The sequence below is a fragment of the Chelonoidis abingdonii genome, chromosome 1 (assembly GCF_003597395.2).
Source record: "Chelonoidis abingdonii isolate Lonesome George chromosome 1, CheloAbing_2.0, whole genome shotgun sequence".
NCBI classification, from domain to species: Eukaryota; Metazoa; Chordata; order Testudines; family Testudinidae; genus Chelonoidis; species Chelonoidis abingdonii.
This window is the reverse complement of record NC_133769.1, coordinates 214,483,756-214,503,035: the sequence shown is the minus strand read 5'-3', so window position 1 is coordinate 214,503,035 and position 19,280 is coordinate 214,483,756. Positions and strand designations below refer to the sequence as shown.

The 19,280-nt window shown below is 39.6% G+C and overlaps 1 protein-coding gene across 1 annotated transcript in view; it reads right to left on the bottom strand.

Annotated features, from left to right (window-relative positions):
* MED14 (mediator complex subunit 14) overlaps positions 1-17,783 on the bottom strand; it is a 64,236-nt gene extending 46,453 nt beyond the window's left edge. The window contains exons 1-11 of the mRNA XM_032795780.2: positions 17,357-17,783; positions 15,338-15,364; positions 11,259-11,364; positions 9,690-9,863; positions 8,600-8,729; positions 6,737-6,865; positions 6,273-6,380; positions 5,248-5,380; positions 4,468-4,618; positions 2,137-2,248; positions 694-819 (exon numbers count right to left, since the gene is read on the bottom strand). Coding sequence (XP_032651671.1) covers positions 694-819; positions 2,137-2,248; positions 4,468-4,618; positions 5,248-5,380; positions 6,273-6,380; positions 6,737-6,865; positions 8,600-8,729; positions 9,690-9,863; positions 11,259-11,364; positions 15,338-15,364; positions 17,357-17,538 — 1,378 coding nt within the window. The 5' untranslated portion in view covers positions 17,539-17,783. The remainder of the gene's footprint in view (positions 1-693; positions 820-2,136; positions 2,249-4,467; positions 4,619-5,247; positions 5,381-6,272; positions 6,381-6,736; positions 6,866-8,599; positions 8,730-9,689; positions 9,864-11,258; positions 11,365-15,337; positions 15,365-17,356) is intronic.
* Between the last annotated feature and the right edge of the window lie 1,497 nt (positions 17,784-19,280).

Here is a 19,280-nt window from a genome sequence, read left to right as displayed (position 1 = left end):
GGCGGGCCTGGGTTCCCCCCAAACCTCCCAACTCCTGATCAGACACAGGAGGAGCTGACTCAGACTGTGGGTTCCACAAGAAGGGAAGATCACTGAGGTGAACAAATCCGCCAATAAGCGCAGGACCCACCAAGGTGGAGGAGGAACTTTGTCACAGTACATATACTCAAAAGTGAGCAATAACTTTTGAAATACTACCCAAGCACAAAAAAATTATTATACTGTTCAGAAAATCTAATCTATTTTCTCATACAATTTGAAACCTAAGTCACCGAACTTGTTAGGCATACGGTGTTGAATACACACAAACAGGAGCAGAATCTTAAAACCTGTCTGGTCACACCAGGTGTTTACACAGACCTCTAAATAAAATGTGCATTAAATCACTCCATTCAATAAAAGCACCACTAAATCATGATGAATCATACAAAACATGCAATTTAAACAAAGACTAACTATTTAGTGTTAATCCTTCTATAATAAAGTATACAGAATATCTTAAACTAATTGCAAATCCAGTCACATTAAGGATTTGTAAATTTATATACTGATTTTAGACCAAGACTGCAACATTCACTCATGTAAGCCTTATTCATCTACACAGTTCCATGGAGTCAGTGGAATCACTCACATAAAGGAAGCAAGAGTAAAGCCTTTATAAAGTATTAAGTATGGCCTATTTCGCCTACTTACCGATTCCATAAAGCATTAGTTGGAACATTCCAGAATGAAGATCTACAAAAATGTGAAGACATTCTGATCGACCACATGGCTCCAAAATTGGAACAACAAGAGTTGGAAGAGCTGTCTCAATGAATGCTAAATAAAAATAAAAAATTACTACTTTGCACATGACATTCTGATCCACTCAATTAAACAATGGCCCATCACAGTCAACCAAAACTATGGTCCTAATCCTGCCAATCCATATGCAACATCAGTAATCCTCACTTGTAAGTAGTCTCATCAAATTCAGCAGGACTGTTTACACATTACTACATTTCTCATGCAAGTAAGGAGTTGCAAGATAAAGGCCCCTATGCTGAAACAGGGTTAATGTTGGAATAACAGCCAGAAAAGCAATGTATAGTTAAGGGAGAATGATAAAATCCCTAACACCTACTAATAACAGGATGCACCAAGAACATTAAAGACCCTATCCAACTGCTATCAGTTTCAACAGGAGTTGGATCAGGCCTAAGTGCTCCATTCAAAGGCTACTCAAGTTAGTGAAAGGACTTGAATTTCTTTTTGACTATAACAAATTTCAGACTAGAAGACTTCAGACCCCCCATCCAAAACATAACGCACTACAAACTTTAGCTTCTGTACTACATTAAAATTAGTTATCGACTAGAAACACTAACTACGTAACTTTCCGAAGCAGTTATCAATGTATGATGAGCAGGGCCGGTGCAAGGATGTTTCATGCCCTAGGCAAAACTTCCACCTTGCGCCCCCTGTGCCTCCGCCCTGAGCCCCTCTCCCCCCCACACCAACTACCCTCCTCCGCCCTGAGGCGCCCCCCTTGTGGCAGCTCCCCACCCTCTGACCTGAGGCACCATCCCCCAACCCAGCTCACTCTTGCTCCAAGCACGAGCACCCCGAGCACGCCGTGGCTACTTTACTTCTCCCGCCTTCCAGGCTTGTGGCGCCTAAGCTGATTGGCGCCACAAGCCTGGAAGGCGGGAGAAGTAAAGTAGCCACGGCATGCCCAGGGAGGAGGCGTGGCAGGCGTGAGCCGGGGCAGGGAGTTCCCCTGCATGCTGCCCCTTCCCCCCCCTACACTTGCTGCAGGCAGCCCTCCCCGTGCTCCCCTGCCCCAGCTCCCTCCGCCTAAATGCTGGTGGCGACCGGGGCAGCTGAAGATCCGGCTGCCACGGTTGCTGCCAAAGAAAATGGCGCCCCCCAAATCCCAGTGCGTCGCCTAAATGGTTGTACCGGCCCTGATGATGACTTGAAACCACATCTTGCAGCTTGTGAATACATTTTACTTTTTTTAAACTTGTCATTAAGCTGCAAGACACACAGAGAAACAAGGAACTAAGAAGTGAGGTGGACAAAGATGACAAAACCATTTACATGCACAATAAAAAAAATAAGATTAAATGTAAAAGTCATAACAAATACACATACAATTGTCATTAACATTGTAGCTCTTAAGGATGGCTTTCAGCTCCTGAAGTTTCTGATGAGATCTCGCATGCACGCTGTCTATTAACAGTTTTTCTATTGATAAGTGGTCAATCTGTAGAAACAAAATTACAAGAGCAAGTTTAAAATAAAATCAAGGTACTATGAGAGCAACATGCAATACATTTGAGTAAGAATTCCTAACTTTACAAGTGAACATTTTAAATTGGTTCACTGTACAATTCTCAATATACCTCAATATATTCTTAATATACCATACATTTGTACCCGCAACTGAAATGTCTGGACAACATCAAAATAACCTTAGCTCTGCCCCTAGTGCAGCAACTTAACACTGGAAGGATAACTGGGGGAGAAGCAACTAGAAGAATTTACGGCTTGTCTGCAGAGAAGAGATTCACAAGTTATATTGGTATAACTGCTCATGTGGAAACACTTTATTTTGGAGTAAGAATGGCTTTTTTTGGCTTAGCTTAAACCATTTCCAAAGAGACAGAAGCTAACCTGAAAAATGCCCTCTTTATACCAGAATAAAAGTGTGTCTACTGAGGGTTACATCAATATAACTATAGTGGTTTAAATTCACACTTTTGCTAATACTATAGCATGTAAGACAAGCTCTCAGAAACAAATCTTACCCATCCATAACAGAGGGTTTCAACTCAGTGACCAATAGCAGTGGAACTCCTTCCTCATAACCACATATTGGATGACTCCAGTATCTTCTATAACCATACAAAACCACAACAAATGTTGTACAATAGCCTGCTTAGACAAACAGCTTACTTCAAGTCATCATTCTCCATTAAGACTTCATAGATTCATCTATTTTTATTTTTATGTTTTGTTTAGGCCCTTATTACTATGATGTCCTACTGTCAATCTACCAAATGTGATTATTATGCAATTAACAGTAAATACAGAGGGAGTGTGTAACTATGCATACAAGCTCTCTAGGCTCAGATCACCAAGTTATAACAGTGAGATGAAGTGAGCTAGTGTGTGATAAGTCATACACTGAGAATGGCTCCACACATACCTCCACAAACTGCAGTCCTGTTTTAGGAAGGGTGCTCAAACACACGCCTGAGTTCCACTGACGTCAGTGGGACTTACACACATGTTGAAAGTTAAGCACGTGCTTTTCTGACTTGGGGCCTGTATAATTACACTGTAGACTTCTTACATCTGTTGTGAAGTAAGCCGGAAAGTGGGAGGAAGGTCGTGGGAGGAAGGTCATGATACCGTTACTATATCAGTGGCTATCAGCCAACTATTGTACTATTGTCCGAGCTTCTTAAAACGCTGGAGGGTGCAGAGTCCTTCATCCTTACAATGAAAGGGTTGACAGGATTAAGCATTAGGTATGAAGAGAACAAAGAATGGAAGATCGGGGCTAGTGTTAACTTCTAGTGTTACTCGAGGGGCAGAGTTAAGGTTTGTTTTGTGCTGCAAAGATTTCCCACTGTAAGAATGTTCATGATGGTTTGAGAATCATATAACTAACCTTAGTTAACTATTTCTATTGCTTACTTTTTTTGGTAAGCACTGGTATCAGCATGTCACAATCGGACTTGACGAGGAAATTACAAAAGACTTAATTATTTAAAAATTCAGGTCAACAGGGTTTGTTTTGCCGAACTTAACTAGTACCATGTCAATGGAAGTTACCAAAATAAAAAAATCGCACCCAAATAGGAATGGGGGTTATAGTTCTTTATTTCTGACTATCCCCACATATTTTCTTAATTTAAGATTGGGGCATTATTAGATTAAAGAGTCACTAAAACAGACCAGTGAGATTATCTACAGTTACTGTGCAGAATTAAGTTTTACATTTCTACAAATTGAATATATATTAATCTTTTAGTATAATACTTATACCTATAGGCCAAGGTTCTCAAACATGACTAGTAGTTTTCAGTGGACAACCTCAGACACACTGAAGAGGCCTATTTTCAGAGGGCGAGTATGTGGAAACTCCTGAAAATTAGGCCTTTTAAGATGTCTCAAGCTGGCCACCCAAAATCACTAGATACCTTTTAAACTCTTCGCCATAGTTTCGCACCACCCCTTTGTGATGCAGTAAGTGAGGCAATCAGAAATCTTATGGTCAACTTTGAAATATCCTCTAAATCAGCAATTTGTGGAGGTCACAAAAGAAATGGCACTTAACCTAAAATAGAATTTGATGCCGGACTAGAGTCTGAACTCTTCAAATAGAATCTAGTAGTGAGACTATATATCAACTCAATATAGTTATAACTGCTTGATTTAGAAAACTAAATGCCTGCTGCAGCTGGAGAGCCTTACCTTCATGGCCCTTTCCATTAATTTGGAGTCACAAGCTGGCAGGGGAGGTTCATGGGAAATTTGTAAGGGTTTTGAGACATCACTCTCATCAATTTTAATGGTGACCTTGTGAAGAGATGCAGTCCCGGTTTTTCTCCCAACCACCTGTTGGCTTAAAATAAAAAAAATGCAATACTAAATAACTTTATATTTTAAAACAATAGCCTAAAAGTTATTCTTGCTGAAGCACTCCAAGCCATGTGGTGATATTACAGCTAGAGTAATCATAGTGAGTACGAAGACGTTTCTTCAATAGTCAATATCTGATTGCAAAAGCACTGCACAGAAAACATTAAACAAGTTGTGCTACATTAAAAGTGATTAGAAAAATACAGTGACAAAATGAAATATTTAAACTGGAGCACATAATTAGTTTACGAGGCTCACTATTTGCAGGATATCAAATAAAATGTCAGATTAAAGCATATTAGATATATGAATCAAAACAGCATCAACAGTTATGCTAACTAATATATGGCACCTAAATAAATGTGGTTCAATTTTCTGAGGTATCCCCACCATCCCCACCTAAGTCAACATGATGTGAAGGTGCTCAGCATTTCTGAAATTCAGACCACATATTTAGGTGATTAAATATGGTAGTTGAGGAGACCTAGCTTTCAAAATTCAGGTTTGAAAATTCTGGCCTAAGTTTATTAATTACAAATACACCAACATTTAAGAGTCTTCTTCTTGCATGTCTGTTAATATAAATAAAGTCTTGGAAATTATTTAACTTACTTCCAAACAGAGAGTGAGAGACACTTCCCTGCATGATATCGTTCCACTTGCACAAGGTCACCCCAACGTTCCCGAATCAGCATTAGTGTTTGTGAATGCAAAACTTCTAGTTGAAGCGACAAGCAGAAAGAGTCTAAGGAATGGAGTTAAGCAAATACAAACAGCCTCTGTATGCTATACCAATTCACATTAAGACAACAGAACATTATAAATCTTTTCGATGGTTCTTTATACATACCTATTGCTTCCCCAAAACAGATAAATAGTTGGTGGTAGTTTATTTTGTACAGTGTCAAGTATTTTTCAAAGCTGTCTTTAAACTTCTTGCACAGAATCCTCTCAAACTTCTAGGGTACTCTTTTCTAACTGCTTCAAATATTTGAAATCAGACTGCCTTTTGGTGAAAGGAGCACATAAGAAATGCAGTTCATAATGAAGTTGGTAGGAAAAAAACCACACATTCTGTTACACTACAAGCTTATCTTAAGAATGTTTTTATTTTTGCATAGAATCACTTGTTTCATTGACAAGTATTTCACATTACCCAAATATTAACTGACCCCTTGTGTGCACAAAGTCAATTTAATGACTTGTGCATTAATTATTTTCCACTTTATTGACTAATAGAATGGCAGTGTTTGTAGACTTCTGTTGCATCTGTGGACAGTAAAGATTGTTGGCTACTGCACCTTGAAAGTCAGCATTTTATTCTATATCATTTGCCACATGCAGCTACTGAAGTGTTGTAGGGGTAAACAGTTTTAGTACACAAAGCTACCCATCCAGTTTGCTTCCAGGTGACTTGAACAATCAAGTGAATGATGCATTCCAGGTAAGTACTGGACACTGCTTCTTGCAATGAATCTTTCCTGCTGGACCATGAGAATAACCTCAAAAACCATTTCCACTACGGTAATGGGCATTATCCTTATGCTTAACAGCATTTATGTTCTCTTTTAAGCTCTAACCACTACAGTGTGAGACTATTATGTCATTCTATTAAAAAGCAGTCTTTGGAAGGATACGTAGGCAGCTGTACATGTCCTGAAGCGGTTTCTCATCAGCAAAGAGTCGAGACTGGACCAACTGATGAATGAAGCTGATCTGCATACTATGAACCAAAGCTCGACCATCTTCCGTGAATTAAAAATAGTTCACATTAGAGATCTAGACATCAAGTCATTTTAAGAAAAAGACCACCACATGAATAGCTTCCAAAAGGTTAAAAGGTATTTAGCAACTTGGGTTCTATACAGTTCTCTCAGTATATTTGGGGAAATGCCATTGAGACTGTACCCCTAAAGGTACAAAGTACACAGAGCAAGGTGGTGAAAAACAGGACGTTAGTATGATTTATCCATATCAAGTTGGTGGCATGCAATATAGGCTGTACAATTAGTTTTAATTCTGATTAATAAAACGTTACCATTTTGAGAGAAGAATCCCAGATCAATATTAAGAACATAAAAATAAAAGACTTCTGATTTACCTCCAGTCTCTTTGTCCTCAACCAGAATTTCCAGTTTGAGGAGGCGCCATGGAACGTCAGGGTCATCTCCCATCACTGTCAAGGTAGCTTCAAACTCCCCTTCAACTCGAAATTTCACACGGCCATTAGCTAGTAGAAATCAAACTTTTTTTTTATGCTCAGCATGCTAAACAGGCACCTCAAACTTTAGAGTGCAAGAAGGCTTCCAATATAAAATAAAATTAATCTTGTATGATCCCTAGTCTGCAACATGCATTTCTACAGAATTTTAGTCAATTATTAATGTTTGTGAAAGAGGTAATACCAGCCAACACAGTGTGGGCACATTCCATGTAAATTTCCTTAACCAGTATTACTTTAGTCAGGACTTCTAACACATCTGCCAGTTCAGTATAGATTATCTCCTGAGCAGCTTGCAGACACTGAATCAAATGAAAAAATATTTAACTGGTAGTTTAACATTTCCAGAGATGAATGACTAATGAACCTACTTCACCAATCACTAAGAGTGCATCTGCACTTACAGAGACTATACCAGCACAGTCCTCTACTGTAGATGCAGCCTACACTGACAGAAGAACTTTTTCCTGTCAGTGCAGGAACATCACTTCCCTGAACAACATAGCTGTGTCTGCACTGGTCGGAACAACTATGTCAGTCAGTCGACTGACATAGCTATGCAAATATAACCTTTCACTGTATATCAAACCTGAAATGTCTACCCTCATCTTTTTATTCTTTGATGCACACAAGTGTTCACAGTGCCTTGTGCGTGCACCCAAGTGACAGTCCAAGCATTTACAAATTTGTGAAGTACAAGTACAAGTAATGCACCTTGATGAAGGCTACCTATACCAAGTTTGACCTTTATAGTTCCATCTTCAGGTGTGAGAAATTCTGATACACACAAGCAAGGCTATTTAGGCCATCTATCTATCTTAGATATTTATCCCAAGAACATCTTTGTGAGCAGTATTATCTCTACTTTAGACAGGGAAACAAGGCACAGAAGACTGACTTGTCCAAGGTCCAAAGTAAGCCCATGAAGGAACAGAGAATTGTTCATCTCAGGTTAGCACCACAGCCACTGGACCATCCTTCCACTCAAGGGCCACTGTAGTTATGTGACTAAGTATGCCATATGATTATATAACTTACCATTCTTTTACAAAGACCACGATGGGTAAAATTTTCAAAAGTAACAGAGTCACTTAAGTACTTTTGACATTTTTACCCAATACTACACATTTAGATGGAGTAACTGACAAATCCAGAAAATTCAAAGATTAAAAGCCCAAGTCAGTTACCCTGCCTAGAGAAAAATGGATCCACTATTGAAGTTTCAATGACTTCGAATTTACCATTACATGCACTAATGGACAATTTTATATGCAATACCCTAGTTGCTAAAAATCATGTTATTAGTTAACACCAACGGGAAGATGAGCCACAGGAAATGAGGGTGGGGAGAAACAGAAAAGAGAGCCCATCTTGTCTGCCAAACATCAGTAGGGGAAGACATGGAGAAGGAGCAGTCCCCTGTGCAGTCGAAACTGTGTGCAGAAACACAAGAAACCATGGTTCATGAAGACCAATGCTACAGTCAGAACAGAAGAGCAACCTTTTCTTCTGTTGTCAGAGTAATGTTTTTCGGAAATTTTACAGTCGGTTTAAATAAGATTATACAACTCCCAGTTCTTTCAGGCTGTGGGAAGTATGTACACTAATGTCACATAGGGACAGGGTTTCAATCTTTTTAAACGCTTAAACTTTTTCCCAGTTATGTTTTAGTTAAAAGTCTAAAATCACTATTTTAAATAACCTGAAATAATTGAGTCTTTAAAAGTAACTTCAGGTCCTTACCAACTGTAAGATTCGCCAACTGTGGAGGAAGATCTGTAGTCACTAGTCGATGTCGAAGAATCTGGTTTAGCTGATGAAGTGTAGTTTGCTTTTCATTTTTTGTTATTGGGTCAGGTGGAATTATTTTATCCTGTTAAGGTAAGTATCAATATGTCTGTCTCTCTCAGACTGAAGAAAACCACTACTAAATAAATTAAACTTTCATAAATGATACAGAAGACTAACACTGGAAGTCTGAAAGTAGAACAGGATGCAGTATTTTTATTTAAGCTGGCAGTTTTAAAACATGCATTCTATAGCCTCTTGAATTTGCCTTCCAGTGAACTGGATTGTGCCCTAGACAGACCACCTTATATTTAGAAAGAAATCACTAAACTCAGCCCACTTCAGACTATTCCAGACCTTGTACATCAAGTTGCCTTAGTATTCTTAAGTGATATTGCTACAAAAATTAAGGTTGATAGCCAGATTTTTATATTTAAAAGAAAAATAATCTAGAGTTCTACAATCTTACATGACTTTGGAAAAGCTTGCTTAACTAGAATGCAAGCTAAACAAGGAAATTACAAAGCAGTATTAAAGATAGCTGAAGGTGTTTCCATGGATCTCTAGATACAAAAAAGGCAGCTGTTTAATTCTGGAGGGATACTATAATACCATGTATTAAGAGGATCATAGCACCAACTAGAGACAGTGTGAACAGCGATTTCAATCTCATCTTAGGTTAGTTGTATATTTTTCTGGGGTTTTGGTTTAGTGTGTACAAATACCAATAAATGACTAACAAAAAAGGAAAAAGGTTTGTTATTATGTTAGTCCTGGAACAGAAGTAGACTAGCAAGATAAAATCCTTGATAGGGAAAAGTTAGCCTGTTGATAAGAAATATTCTACATATAAACCAGTTAGAATTTTGCACATTTTGTAACTGGTTCTGTATTAGCATGCACTTTAAAGAGAAATATGTACTTGATCTGCAGTAAATACAGGAGGAGAAAGATGTTTGACACTGTTAGTTTCACTAATTTGTGTTTGTTACCTGATAAGATATTTTAGGAGGGATTTTTTCAGCTATACTGTAAAGACATTTACCCTTATACATGTTGGGAGACGTGGATATGACCCAGTTGTCAACACATCAATAGCATACGGGATAGCAAAACTGGGCAGGCGAGCATGAACCAAAGCATCTCTAGCTAGTGATGCTAGACGATCAGCAGTGTCCACAAATAGGATAGCTTGTTGATCCAGAAAACTTGATATCATCTATAAAGGAGAAAAAAAAAATACTGACTGCTGAAGTCAATCCCTTGCCCAAAAGTATCTCTAAATAATATTTCCCTCTTTTCTCTCCCTCCATCCCACACAATTCAAGAAAGCCTATCTTTGGGGTGAGGTAGAAGGAATATTTTAGTAGTTTCTTAAATAAATACTTACTCAAGGACATTTATACATTTTATTTCTCCCATCACCAAACCCTTCACAAATAAAATGCCAGAGTCCCACTCTTTAATCAAAAGTAAGTACCTCATTTCACTTCTACTACAGGGAGGTTCAAGTCTGAATTTAAGAAACTCCTGGGGAAGGAAGACAAGTTCAGGGAGCTTAGTAGGAACAGTCCTGGCTCCCTGCCTTTGCACTACAATTCAAAGTTCCCTGAGAACAGAGCTTCCATTAGCGGGTGGCAGCTCTCTTTACTTCTCTTCACAGAGCATGTGGAAAACATGAATGAGAGCTTGGGTTTATTTATTTATTTATTTAAGTAATTTCACAAATGCTTCATCTGTGGGGTATCCATCACCAGAATTATGAGAAGAAGAGTATTTTGGAGGCAGTGTTGCTGTACCTGTGTCAGTCCCAGGATATTTTAGAGACAAAATGGGTGAGGTAATATCTTTTATTGAACCAACTTCCATTGGTGAGAGAGACAAGCTTTTGAGCTTACACAGAGTTCTTCTTCATGTCTGGGAAATGTACTCATTGGTCCCATAAAAGATCTCTCATCCACCTTATGTCTCTAATATTTTGGATGGAATGTTAAGGAGGATCATTCGGTTTCAGTTCGTACTCCACAGCAGAGGTTTCCGCTCCGACATACTCTAGTGTATTTGTGGCAGCTCATTTGTGGACTGTTACTGGATTACCACCATATTTATTTATATTTTGCCAATAAACTGACTTTTTGCAACATCCTGGACTTTGAATTTTTTTATCCAAGAGCAGGACTTAACTATCTCACAGTGCCTATATAATGCATTCAAGTGTAACAATAAGAACTAGTGCTGAGATCAATGCCCCTGCCCTCCCCTCTGCCCCATCTCCTAACCTCCTAATGTTCTCACTCCTGATAAAATAATATTGAAGACAATACGCAGTCATGCCTTTTGCTTTTGATATTCATGAGTTTTTGGGGTTTACTGCAACAGTGAGACTCTCTCTTAAACAGAGAAGAAGTGACGCATTACTACTATACAAATTATAACTTACAATTATTGAACAGAATGAGAAGAGCATATCATTTAATAATGTATAATTTCATGTACACTATCATATGGAATCTGACTTTTTTAATGTCAGCATTTTAGAATCTATTCAGAGGGTACTAAAAAGCCCACCAACAAGTTTTAGGTCATTTTACACCAAGTTAAGTTGTTAACTTACCGCACATTTTTCCACTTTCCCAGCATTGTTAGCCCATTTGACTAAGGCTAATAATCGAACAAACAGTTGACGTGTGCGGCTTGCAAACTGCACTATTTCTATTTTTCTGTTAAGAAAAAAAGTTAGTCAGTACCGAAACATCTCACAAAGGTGCAGTTCAGTTGCAGTGCAGTTTGCTAAAGACAATTACATAGAAAATGCCATGCATCAAGTAAAGTTAATACTTTGCATAATGTAGCATTAATTTCAGTTGTACAATTCCCCCACCCCTCAACATGCTTTAATCTTTTCATACATTAGGACATGGGACTGAGACGTGAAAATTCAGGATGTCTTCCTGAGACATTTGTTTTTTTCTTCTTTACTTGCAGAAATGCTACATATCCAGTCTTCCTCCCTCCTCCCTCCACCATTTTTAACAATTACTCTATTTGCTACTGGTTGAATGCCCCAGCCTATATCCACAGCCTCACGTGTACTCATCACCACAGCAGAAGCCTGTCTATACCAGATAAGAAAGCCAGAGAGTCATGCTTGGATCTCAATTCACGCTTTCATTCCAGTCTCTGAGACACCATCTATGGTATGCAAAGCTTCTGATCTCAAATAATTCGGTGAGAACCTACGACTTCCAAGGAGTTACTTTGAATATACACAATTTATTGCTGTAAATGCTGCCGCAAGAACAAGGTTTAAGCTACATTAAACATTTTACAAAAACAATAAATTATGATTTGTAGTCAATAAAGATTCATAAATTTAAGGTCAGAAGGGACCTAGTCTGGCCTCCTGCAAAACACAGGACACAGAACCTCATCCAATAATTTCTGCATCAAGCCAAAATATTCTGTTGGTACTAAAGCATATGTTTTAGAAATATATCCTGTCTTGAAGACTTCAAGTGATGGAGAAACCACCACATCCATAGGCAAGTTGTTCTAACAGTTACATTTCAAAATTTCAGATTAAAAACAAGATGCAAATTTTCTAGCTTCAGTTTCCAGCCGCAGGTTCTCATTGTATCTTCCTGGTAGATTAAAGAGCCTTCTATTATAAGAAATCTCTGGCTTTTGTAGGTATTTCTAGCTATGATCTAGACACCTCATAATCAATTCAGTCTATGCTAGAAAAGGTTGAGCCCCTTAAATCACAATATAGTGTTATTTTCCAGACTGCAAATCCTTTTTGTAGCTCTTTTCTGAACCTTCTCCAACATACTCTTTGAAGTATTAGCATAGAACAGGACATAGTATTCTAATAATGGTCTCACTAATGTCCTATACATAAATAATACCACCCTCCTGCTACTATTACTACTACTAGTAGTAGATAGTCTCCAGTTTATCACAGATCCCGTTAGCTAGAGCACTGAACAGTGAGCTCATATTCAACTGGTTAACCATCACTATCCTTAAAAGGCTTTTATAGAGCCACTACATTCCAGGATATAATCTCCTGCCATATAAATGTGACCTACACTCTTTGTTCTTAGATGTATGAGCTTGCACTTGGCTGTATCAAGAGACGTACTGTTTGATAAAGATGGCGCTTCAAAAAGCTAGTGTAAAGCCTGTATAAAACACGTAAATATAAATAATGAGTACAACAGATTTTCTGATCACTACACAACAGAGCACTAAAAAGCCTGCTCCTCTGTATTAATGAATATTTAGCAAGTATAAAAAAAAAATTGTCCAGAAAGTAGATTAAGAGTGAAGTAGGAGTAAATAACTGTCTTGCCATTAGGAGGAAAAGTCAATCAATGTTTCAGAGCGATTACTTTAACTTAGTATTTATTTTTAATTATTAAAACCTTAAACAACTTCATAAGTCTGCTTTTTAATTAAAGTAGATTCTTTCAATCCTTCTGTGTAGACAAGGCCCTTATTGCAAATTAAAAGGACATCCACTGTTGTTGAGACAACACCTCATTCACTGACTAAAAATACTGAGCGATTATTTTGGAAAACTGAAAATTTATATAGCTATTCAAAGTATCTGAACAAGAGTTTTCTTTTAATACTTCCCAGCAGGAGCTCTTTGCTGATGTAAAGCAGAAATGAGAATTCAACTCCTATTTGTTTACATTGGAAAGCAGGACCCTTCAGAGCTGATGTAATGCAAGTTCCATTTAAAAATATGTATAATATAATAGTCATTAATCCACTTGGATCAAAAATATACACTACTTTACATGTCACTGGAGAGCAAGGAAGGAAACAGGAATTATGAACACTAAGAATGCACAAGTTACCTGTTTTCAAAAGCCAAACCCATTGTCTCCCCTGCATTTAACAAATGAGTTCTCAGTACCACTACACCATATTATCGAGGTAGTTTGCTGTCCAACTGCTATTTTGTATTATTGCATGTAACACTGAAAGTAATTTACTTTTATCTACGTGGAGCAGTTAGAATCTAATATTAGTGGTGTCCTTTGTATTTAATAAAATTGCATATTTTTCAAAAAGATCCTAAAACAATAGGAGCCATAATTTCCTACATGCTTTGCTTATTGACAGGTCCTCAAGAAGAATACTCTATTAAGGGACTTAAGCTCTAAATAAAATCCATGTTAAGTTTAAGACTACCTCCCTCACTGATGGGCATATACTGCCTGTCACCAAGACAGCATCCTGCAAGCTTTAAGAAGTGGTTCAGGAGTCTGGTGCTATTAAATTTCTCTGCATCATTACTGCTACTATGGTAGCTCTCATATGCAGGAGCAACAAAGTAAGTTGATTAATTAAGCAACATCCCTTACAGCAATTGTAGGCAACCTTAAAAAGCTAGAGAACCACTTCACCAAATGGCATCAGAAAACAACACATCCTAATATCATACTGTAGCTTACAAAATACTGATCCAAATATCACAATTCTATTACAGACACCACAGACTGCGTGTGCCTCTATGTAACCATTCAACATTGTCTTTCCTTTCTCCTACCTCTCTCCCACCTAGTGTAAGAGATCCAAGCTGATTTAGTCCATTGACCAGCTTGACCGTGTGAACCTCAAAAAGCAAGTTCCTCACAAATGCCACAGCATGTCTTCAAGAGAAGAGGAGAAAAGAAGTCTCAAGAAAACATCCCAATTTTTGACTCTCCCAAACCATGATCTGGTAGTAGAAAATTTTAAACCAGGCGTGGGCACACACATCCCTTATAGAGCCCCCCAAATGGTACACCCCATAGAGTCCCCTTCACCCACTGGGCATTCAAGGTCTGCCATACAATTTCCATACCCATATGTGGCCCTCAGGCCAAAAAGTTTGCTCACCGCTGGATTAAACCCTGTTAAAAAATAATTTTGTACAATTGAAATCTATGCCATATTATGCAAAATACATGTTTGACTTGACACACAGCATTTTCCACATAATTGTCATTAGAATTATTAGATTGTGTGATCTGCGTATATCTTCAGACTAAACTAGATCAATAAGAAAAAAAGTTAACACAGATAGCAAAGAAGCCAACGTTATATTTTCTGCCAGGTTCTATAGAAGCTACTCAAACCTTCAAACTAAGCACATTAAGTACTTTGAGCTTAGTAAAAAGAGGGATATATTTCTGAAGTCTAGAAAACTAGGAGGGGCAAATAAGGAGGTTTTATTCTACGTACATTTTTAAGCTACTAGTCCTGTATTGGTAGAAATTCCTTCTCAACACATCTATATTTGTTTAGGTTCTTATTCTCTTTCCAACCAGATTAAATAACAGGTCAGGCATGCCCATCCTCCAAGTTTTAATGTCCTATCACTTTCCACACAAAAGGGAAATGCCCTAATATGAACTGCACTTCTTGCTGGGGAAAGAACTGTTCAGAAGCACATTAACAACAGAATCCAACAATCCTAGGCAGTTGTAAATTAACACTGCTATTCCTGTCACAAAAATGTTACTTCTGTACAGTAACACAAGGACAAACCAATAAAGAAATCATTTTTAAAGGTTCTTTTACTCAGGTAAATCTTGAATTAAGAGAAAATATTTTATTTCAATGATCCCATACTCACCTCAACGTTAAATGTTAAATTTAAGCATACATTAATAGCCCACTCTTGTTGTGACTCACCTTTCCATGTCAGTCTTTCTTGGTAGTCTATTAAAAACATAAAAGCATTATTTAATGTTATATTATTACATTTCAATCATTCAGATATTTAGCTATACATTCATTTGCATCCAGTGAGGAGATCTTATTATGTAATGATTGCACTACTCCAACATGAATACATCACACACTTTGGAAAGTGTGTTTCAAGAAGTTGTGTAGTATTTCTCCGTATTCATCAAACTAAATTTGATAAGTTTTACTGTTCAAAAAAGGTGCTGGTTTAATAGCTCTAGAAATAAGAGTTGTCTATTTATATACACAATAGATGCAAAATAGGCAGCATCAGCATTAGATCCACCATTATGCCCTATGAGCCTGCCTAAAACTGGAATTAGAAGAATCAACTTGAAAAATGAAAGACTTTAGCCTCTCCCCCGAGCTAGCCACTATTGATATCCATAAATACTTATAAGGCCCCCAATCACTGTACCTCATTGATAACCTTCCAGAAGACAGGACAAAGACCAACTAGCTCATTTCGTGTAGACTTAGACAACAGTTCCAACTTTTGGCCCAAATGATACATGGATTGCTGCCTGTAAATATCCACAAAGCTATCTTATTATCTACCTCCAAATTCCTCCTCGAAACTCTTTTTTGCCATGACACCTAGAACAGACCACAGTCTATCATGCTGACTAATGTTGTCTCTCTGTTGAACTCCCCTCATCTATTTATAATAGTCTGTTATGTCTTGTCATGCTTAGATTGTAAACTTCACAGGCAGAAAGCATTCTTTGTTCTATACTTGGAAGCTACATTTTTGGTCACAGATCTGGACCCATCAGTACTTTGTTTGGACAGTTAATTCTAAGCAAGGGAGATCATCACACAAAAATAAGGATATTTTATAGAGATAAGGAGCCCTTCTGCTAGCCAAATGTACAGAACATGTGGCATGCACTGAAAATCTAGGACATTCACATTTGGTTGAGATCCTGGACAGTCTATAATTCAATAGTGGATCAATTGTCCAACATATTCTTCATTGGTAACCCTGTCCGTTTTATTTTGTATTAAATACATGAAGCTGCAATGTTTGGTATCATATCATAGTACACAGTGTGCCTAATGCAAATATTTTTATAATACATAGAGCTAACTGAATGTGAGAATGGAAGAAGTCAGTATCACTTATATTCAGTGCATTTTACTGTGAAAACCCTAAAACTCTAATTAACACACACTAGATACTGAACCAAGATTGTTTTCTTTACAGATTACTTGTAAATAGGATTTATAAAATGTCAGTGCATCCACAAATGTGCATCTTCAAAACCTGCTGAAATTCTAAAGTGGCTGGGCATATCATGAGAGTAAGCTAGTCCACGGAAATACAGTTTGCATGATCAGATTCAGTAGTTCTTGTTCTGCACAGAACTATGGATACTTTCTCATTGGCCCAATAAATTACTCCTTTCCCTGTACCCCCTACACTACCCTGTGAAGTTAATCAGAATAACTCAAGAGATGAGAGGTAGTTTAGATGCTAAATTAAACAAGTTGTTCAGATTTAACTTCACTCCTTGTTTGTTTTCACATCAAGAATTGCAGCAACCAATAGCAGGAGGAAACAAGACAAAGATGGACTAGGTTAGTCTCATTATCCAAGCTATTTTTTTTATTTTAAAGCGCTTCAGTGTGAGACGTCAGAACTTTAAGAATCTCTCATAATGTAACATATTACCAATGTAAGTAATTTTAAAACTTGCAAGTTCCAATGTCATTAAAATTAACTTAGAAGCAAACAAATGCTTTCCGAACAAAAACCAAGCTTTTTCTCTGTTCTCCATCTTTTAGGCCATCTGGCGGAGGCCCACAATTTAGCTGGGGATGGGATGAACCGGGAGCAGGTACAAAGCCGCACAAGGTCTAGTACCCCCCGGGGTGCAGGTTTCAGGCAGAGGCAGCTCTGGGCACCCAGCTCCCTCCCACCCCCCCAAGGGCAGGGAACGGGGCGCCGAGCGCGGCACTCACAGGTCCGCCAGCACCGTCAGCTCCGCGTAGGTCCGGTGCAGCAGAAAATCGATGAGGGTGCTGAGCCGGTACCCGGGGCTGGCCGCCGCCGTGGCGGTGCCCGGGACCGGGGGGGCCGGGGCCGATGCTGGGCCGCCGCCAGCCGGGACCAGCTGGTTACTCTCCAGCTGTACCGGCGCCATGGGGGCGGCAGCACGTCAGCCCGGGCAGGAAGCGCGCGGGGCCCCAGCTCCCCCCGGGACCCGACCAGCTGCAGGGACCCCGCGGCGGCTCCCTGCTACCCGGCACGAGCGGCCGAGCTCCGGCAGCAGGGGACGGGGAGAGAAGGCGGCGCCAGGAGCCTCCGCAAAGCTCAGAGCCCGCTGGGCGCAGGGGCCGCCGCCATGATGAGGGAGACCGAACCGGAAGAGAACCGCTGTGGCGGACCGGAAAGAGAACCTTTCCGGCAACCCGCGGGCCCAGGGCTGCACCGCGGCTCCCTCAAGGCAGTGTCGGGGGCGGGGCTAAAGCGCAACCGTCCAAGCAAGCGGCAGCGAGCGAGCGGGCGCGGGGGGAATCGTTGAGGGCGAACAGATACTGGGAGAGGCGCGAGCCTGGGTGGGGGCGCGTCTGGCGAGCGAGTCGCGGGGGCGGGGCTATCTAGTTAGAAGGGGCGGGGCAAGGAGCTGGGGGCGGAGCGAAGTTACGCAGCCCGGGAATGGCGCTGGCGTTGGGGCAGCGCACTGCAGGGAACCCGGCCCGCCGCTGCTAAGAGCGTGGCGGGCAAGTGGCAGGAGGCGGCGGGAAGCTGTGGCTGCTCTAGTCGGGTGGCCGGACTGTCACTTGCGGGCGGGGGCTCGCATCGGGGGCATCACGTGGACCTGCAGCCTCAAGGGCAGGGGCCGTGCACGTTGCAGGGCCTGACTTTTGCAAAGTGCACACTCAGGTTGGGTGCCTCCGTTTTTGGGTGCCCAACATGAGACACTTTAAAGGGGCCTGATTTTCAGACAGCGCTGAGCCTTCACCTTCTGCAAATCACACCCCGGAGAGGTGTCACAAGTTGGACACATACACGTATGGGTTTTTTAATGGATAATAATAATGTGGAAAAGATGGAATGTTGTGCAGAATGTTGCCCTGGCCTTACATCTTACAATATAAACAGTCCTAGTCATTTCTTATTTGGATTTAATTATAGACACCGACAGAAGCCATAGGCAAAAAAAAAGGAAATATCTGCCTCAAATGTTGAAGCAAACTAGTGAAAATAAGGAATCAGTAAGTAACTGGTTTCATTTTCAAAATATACAATTATTAAATAATTGAGTTACCTTAGTGTCAGAATTTAATAAAAACATTTTAAAAGATAATTTGGAAAACTGAAACATAGATGGGTAATTATTTTTAATTTTAGGATTGTGCTTCTCTAGTGTGATGTACTCAAAGAAGTCTATCAACAGAATAATAGATGGAGAACCAGCTGACAATTTTATTTTGACTTTCCCAAAGTGCCTTTGACACAATTCCTAACAGACTGTTAAAGAATCTGAGTAGCTAAGGCTACATCCTAGTGTTGGTGTCAGTAGGCATAAATCTAGGTAACTCAGGAAAATGGAAGACCACGAATGTCGATAAAGCCCTCCTGCTCAGGCTTCAATGAACCATTGTTCCTCCATGTTTAACACTTTGTGTGACCTAGTGTAACCTAATGTGTTAATAGTTGTAAAATGTAATGTCAGCAGTTAGTTTTTTGATTGTAATAGCCATTTCCCTGCTGTAATACACTGGAGCTAAATTGAAGCAAGTTTCAAGGCCACTCTTAGATACAGCATACATGTCTCTGCAGCAGAAAGGGGAGAAGGAGGGGGAAGACAAAAAGATTGAGTGAGAAAAGATACTGCAGCTGGATGGGAAAGGAGGGGGGAGTGAAAGATCAGTTAGCAAG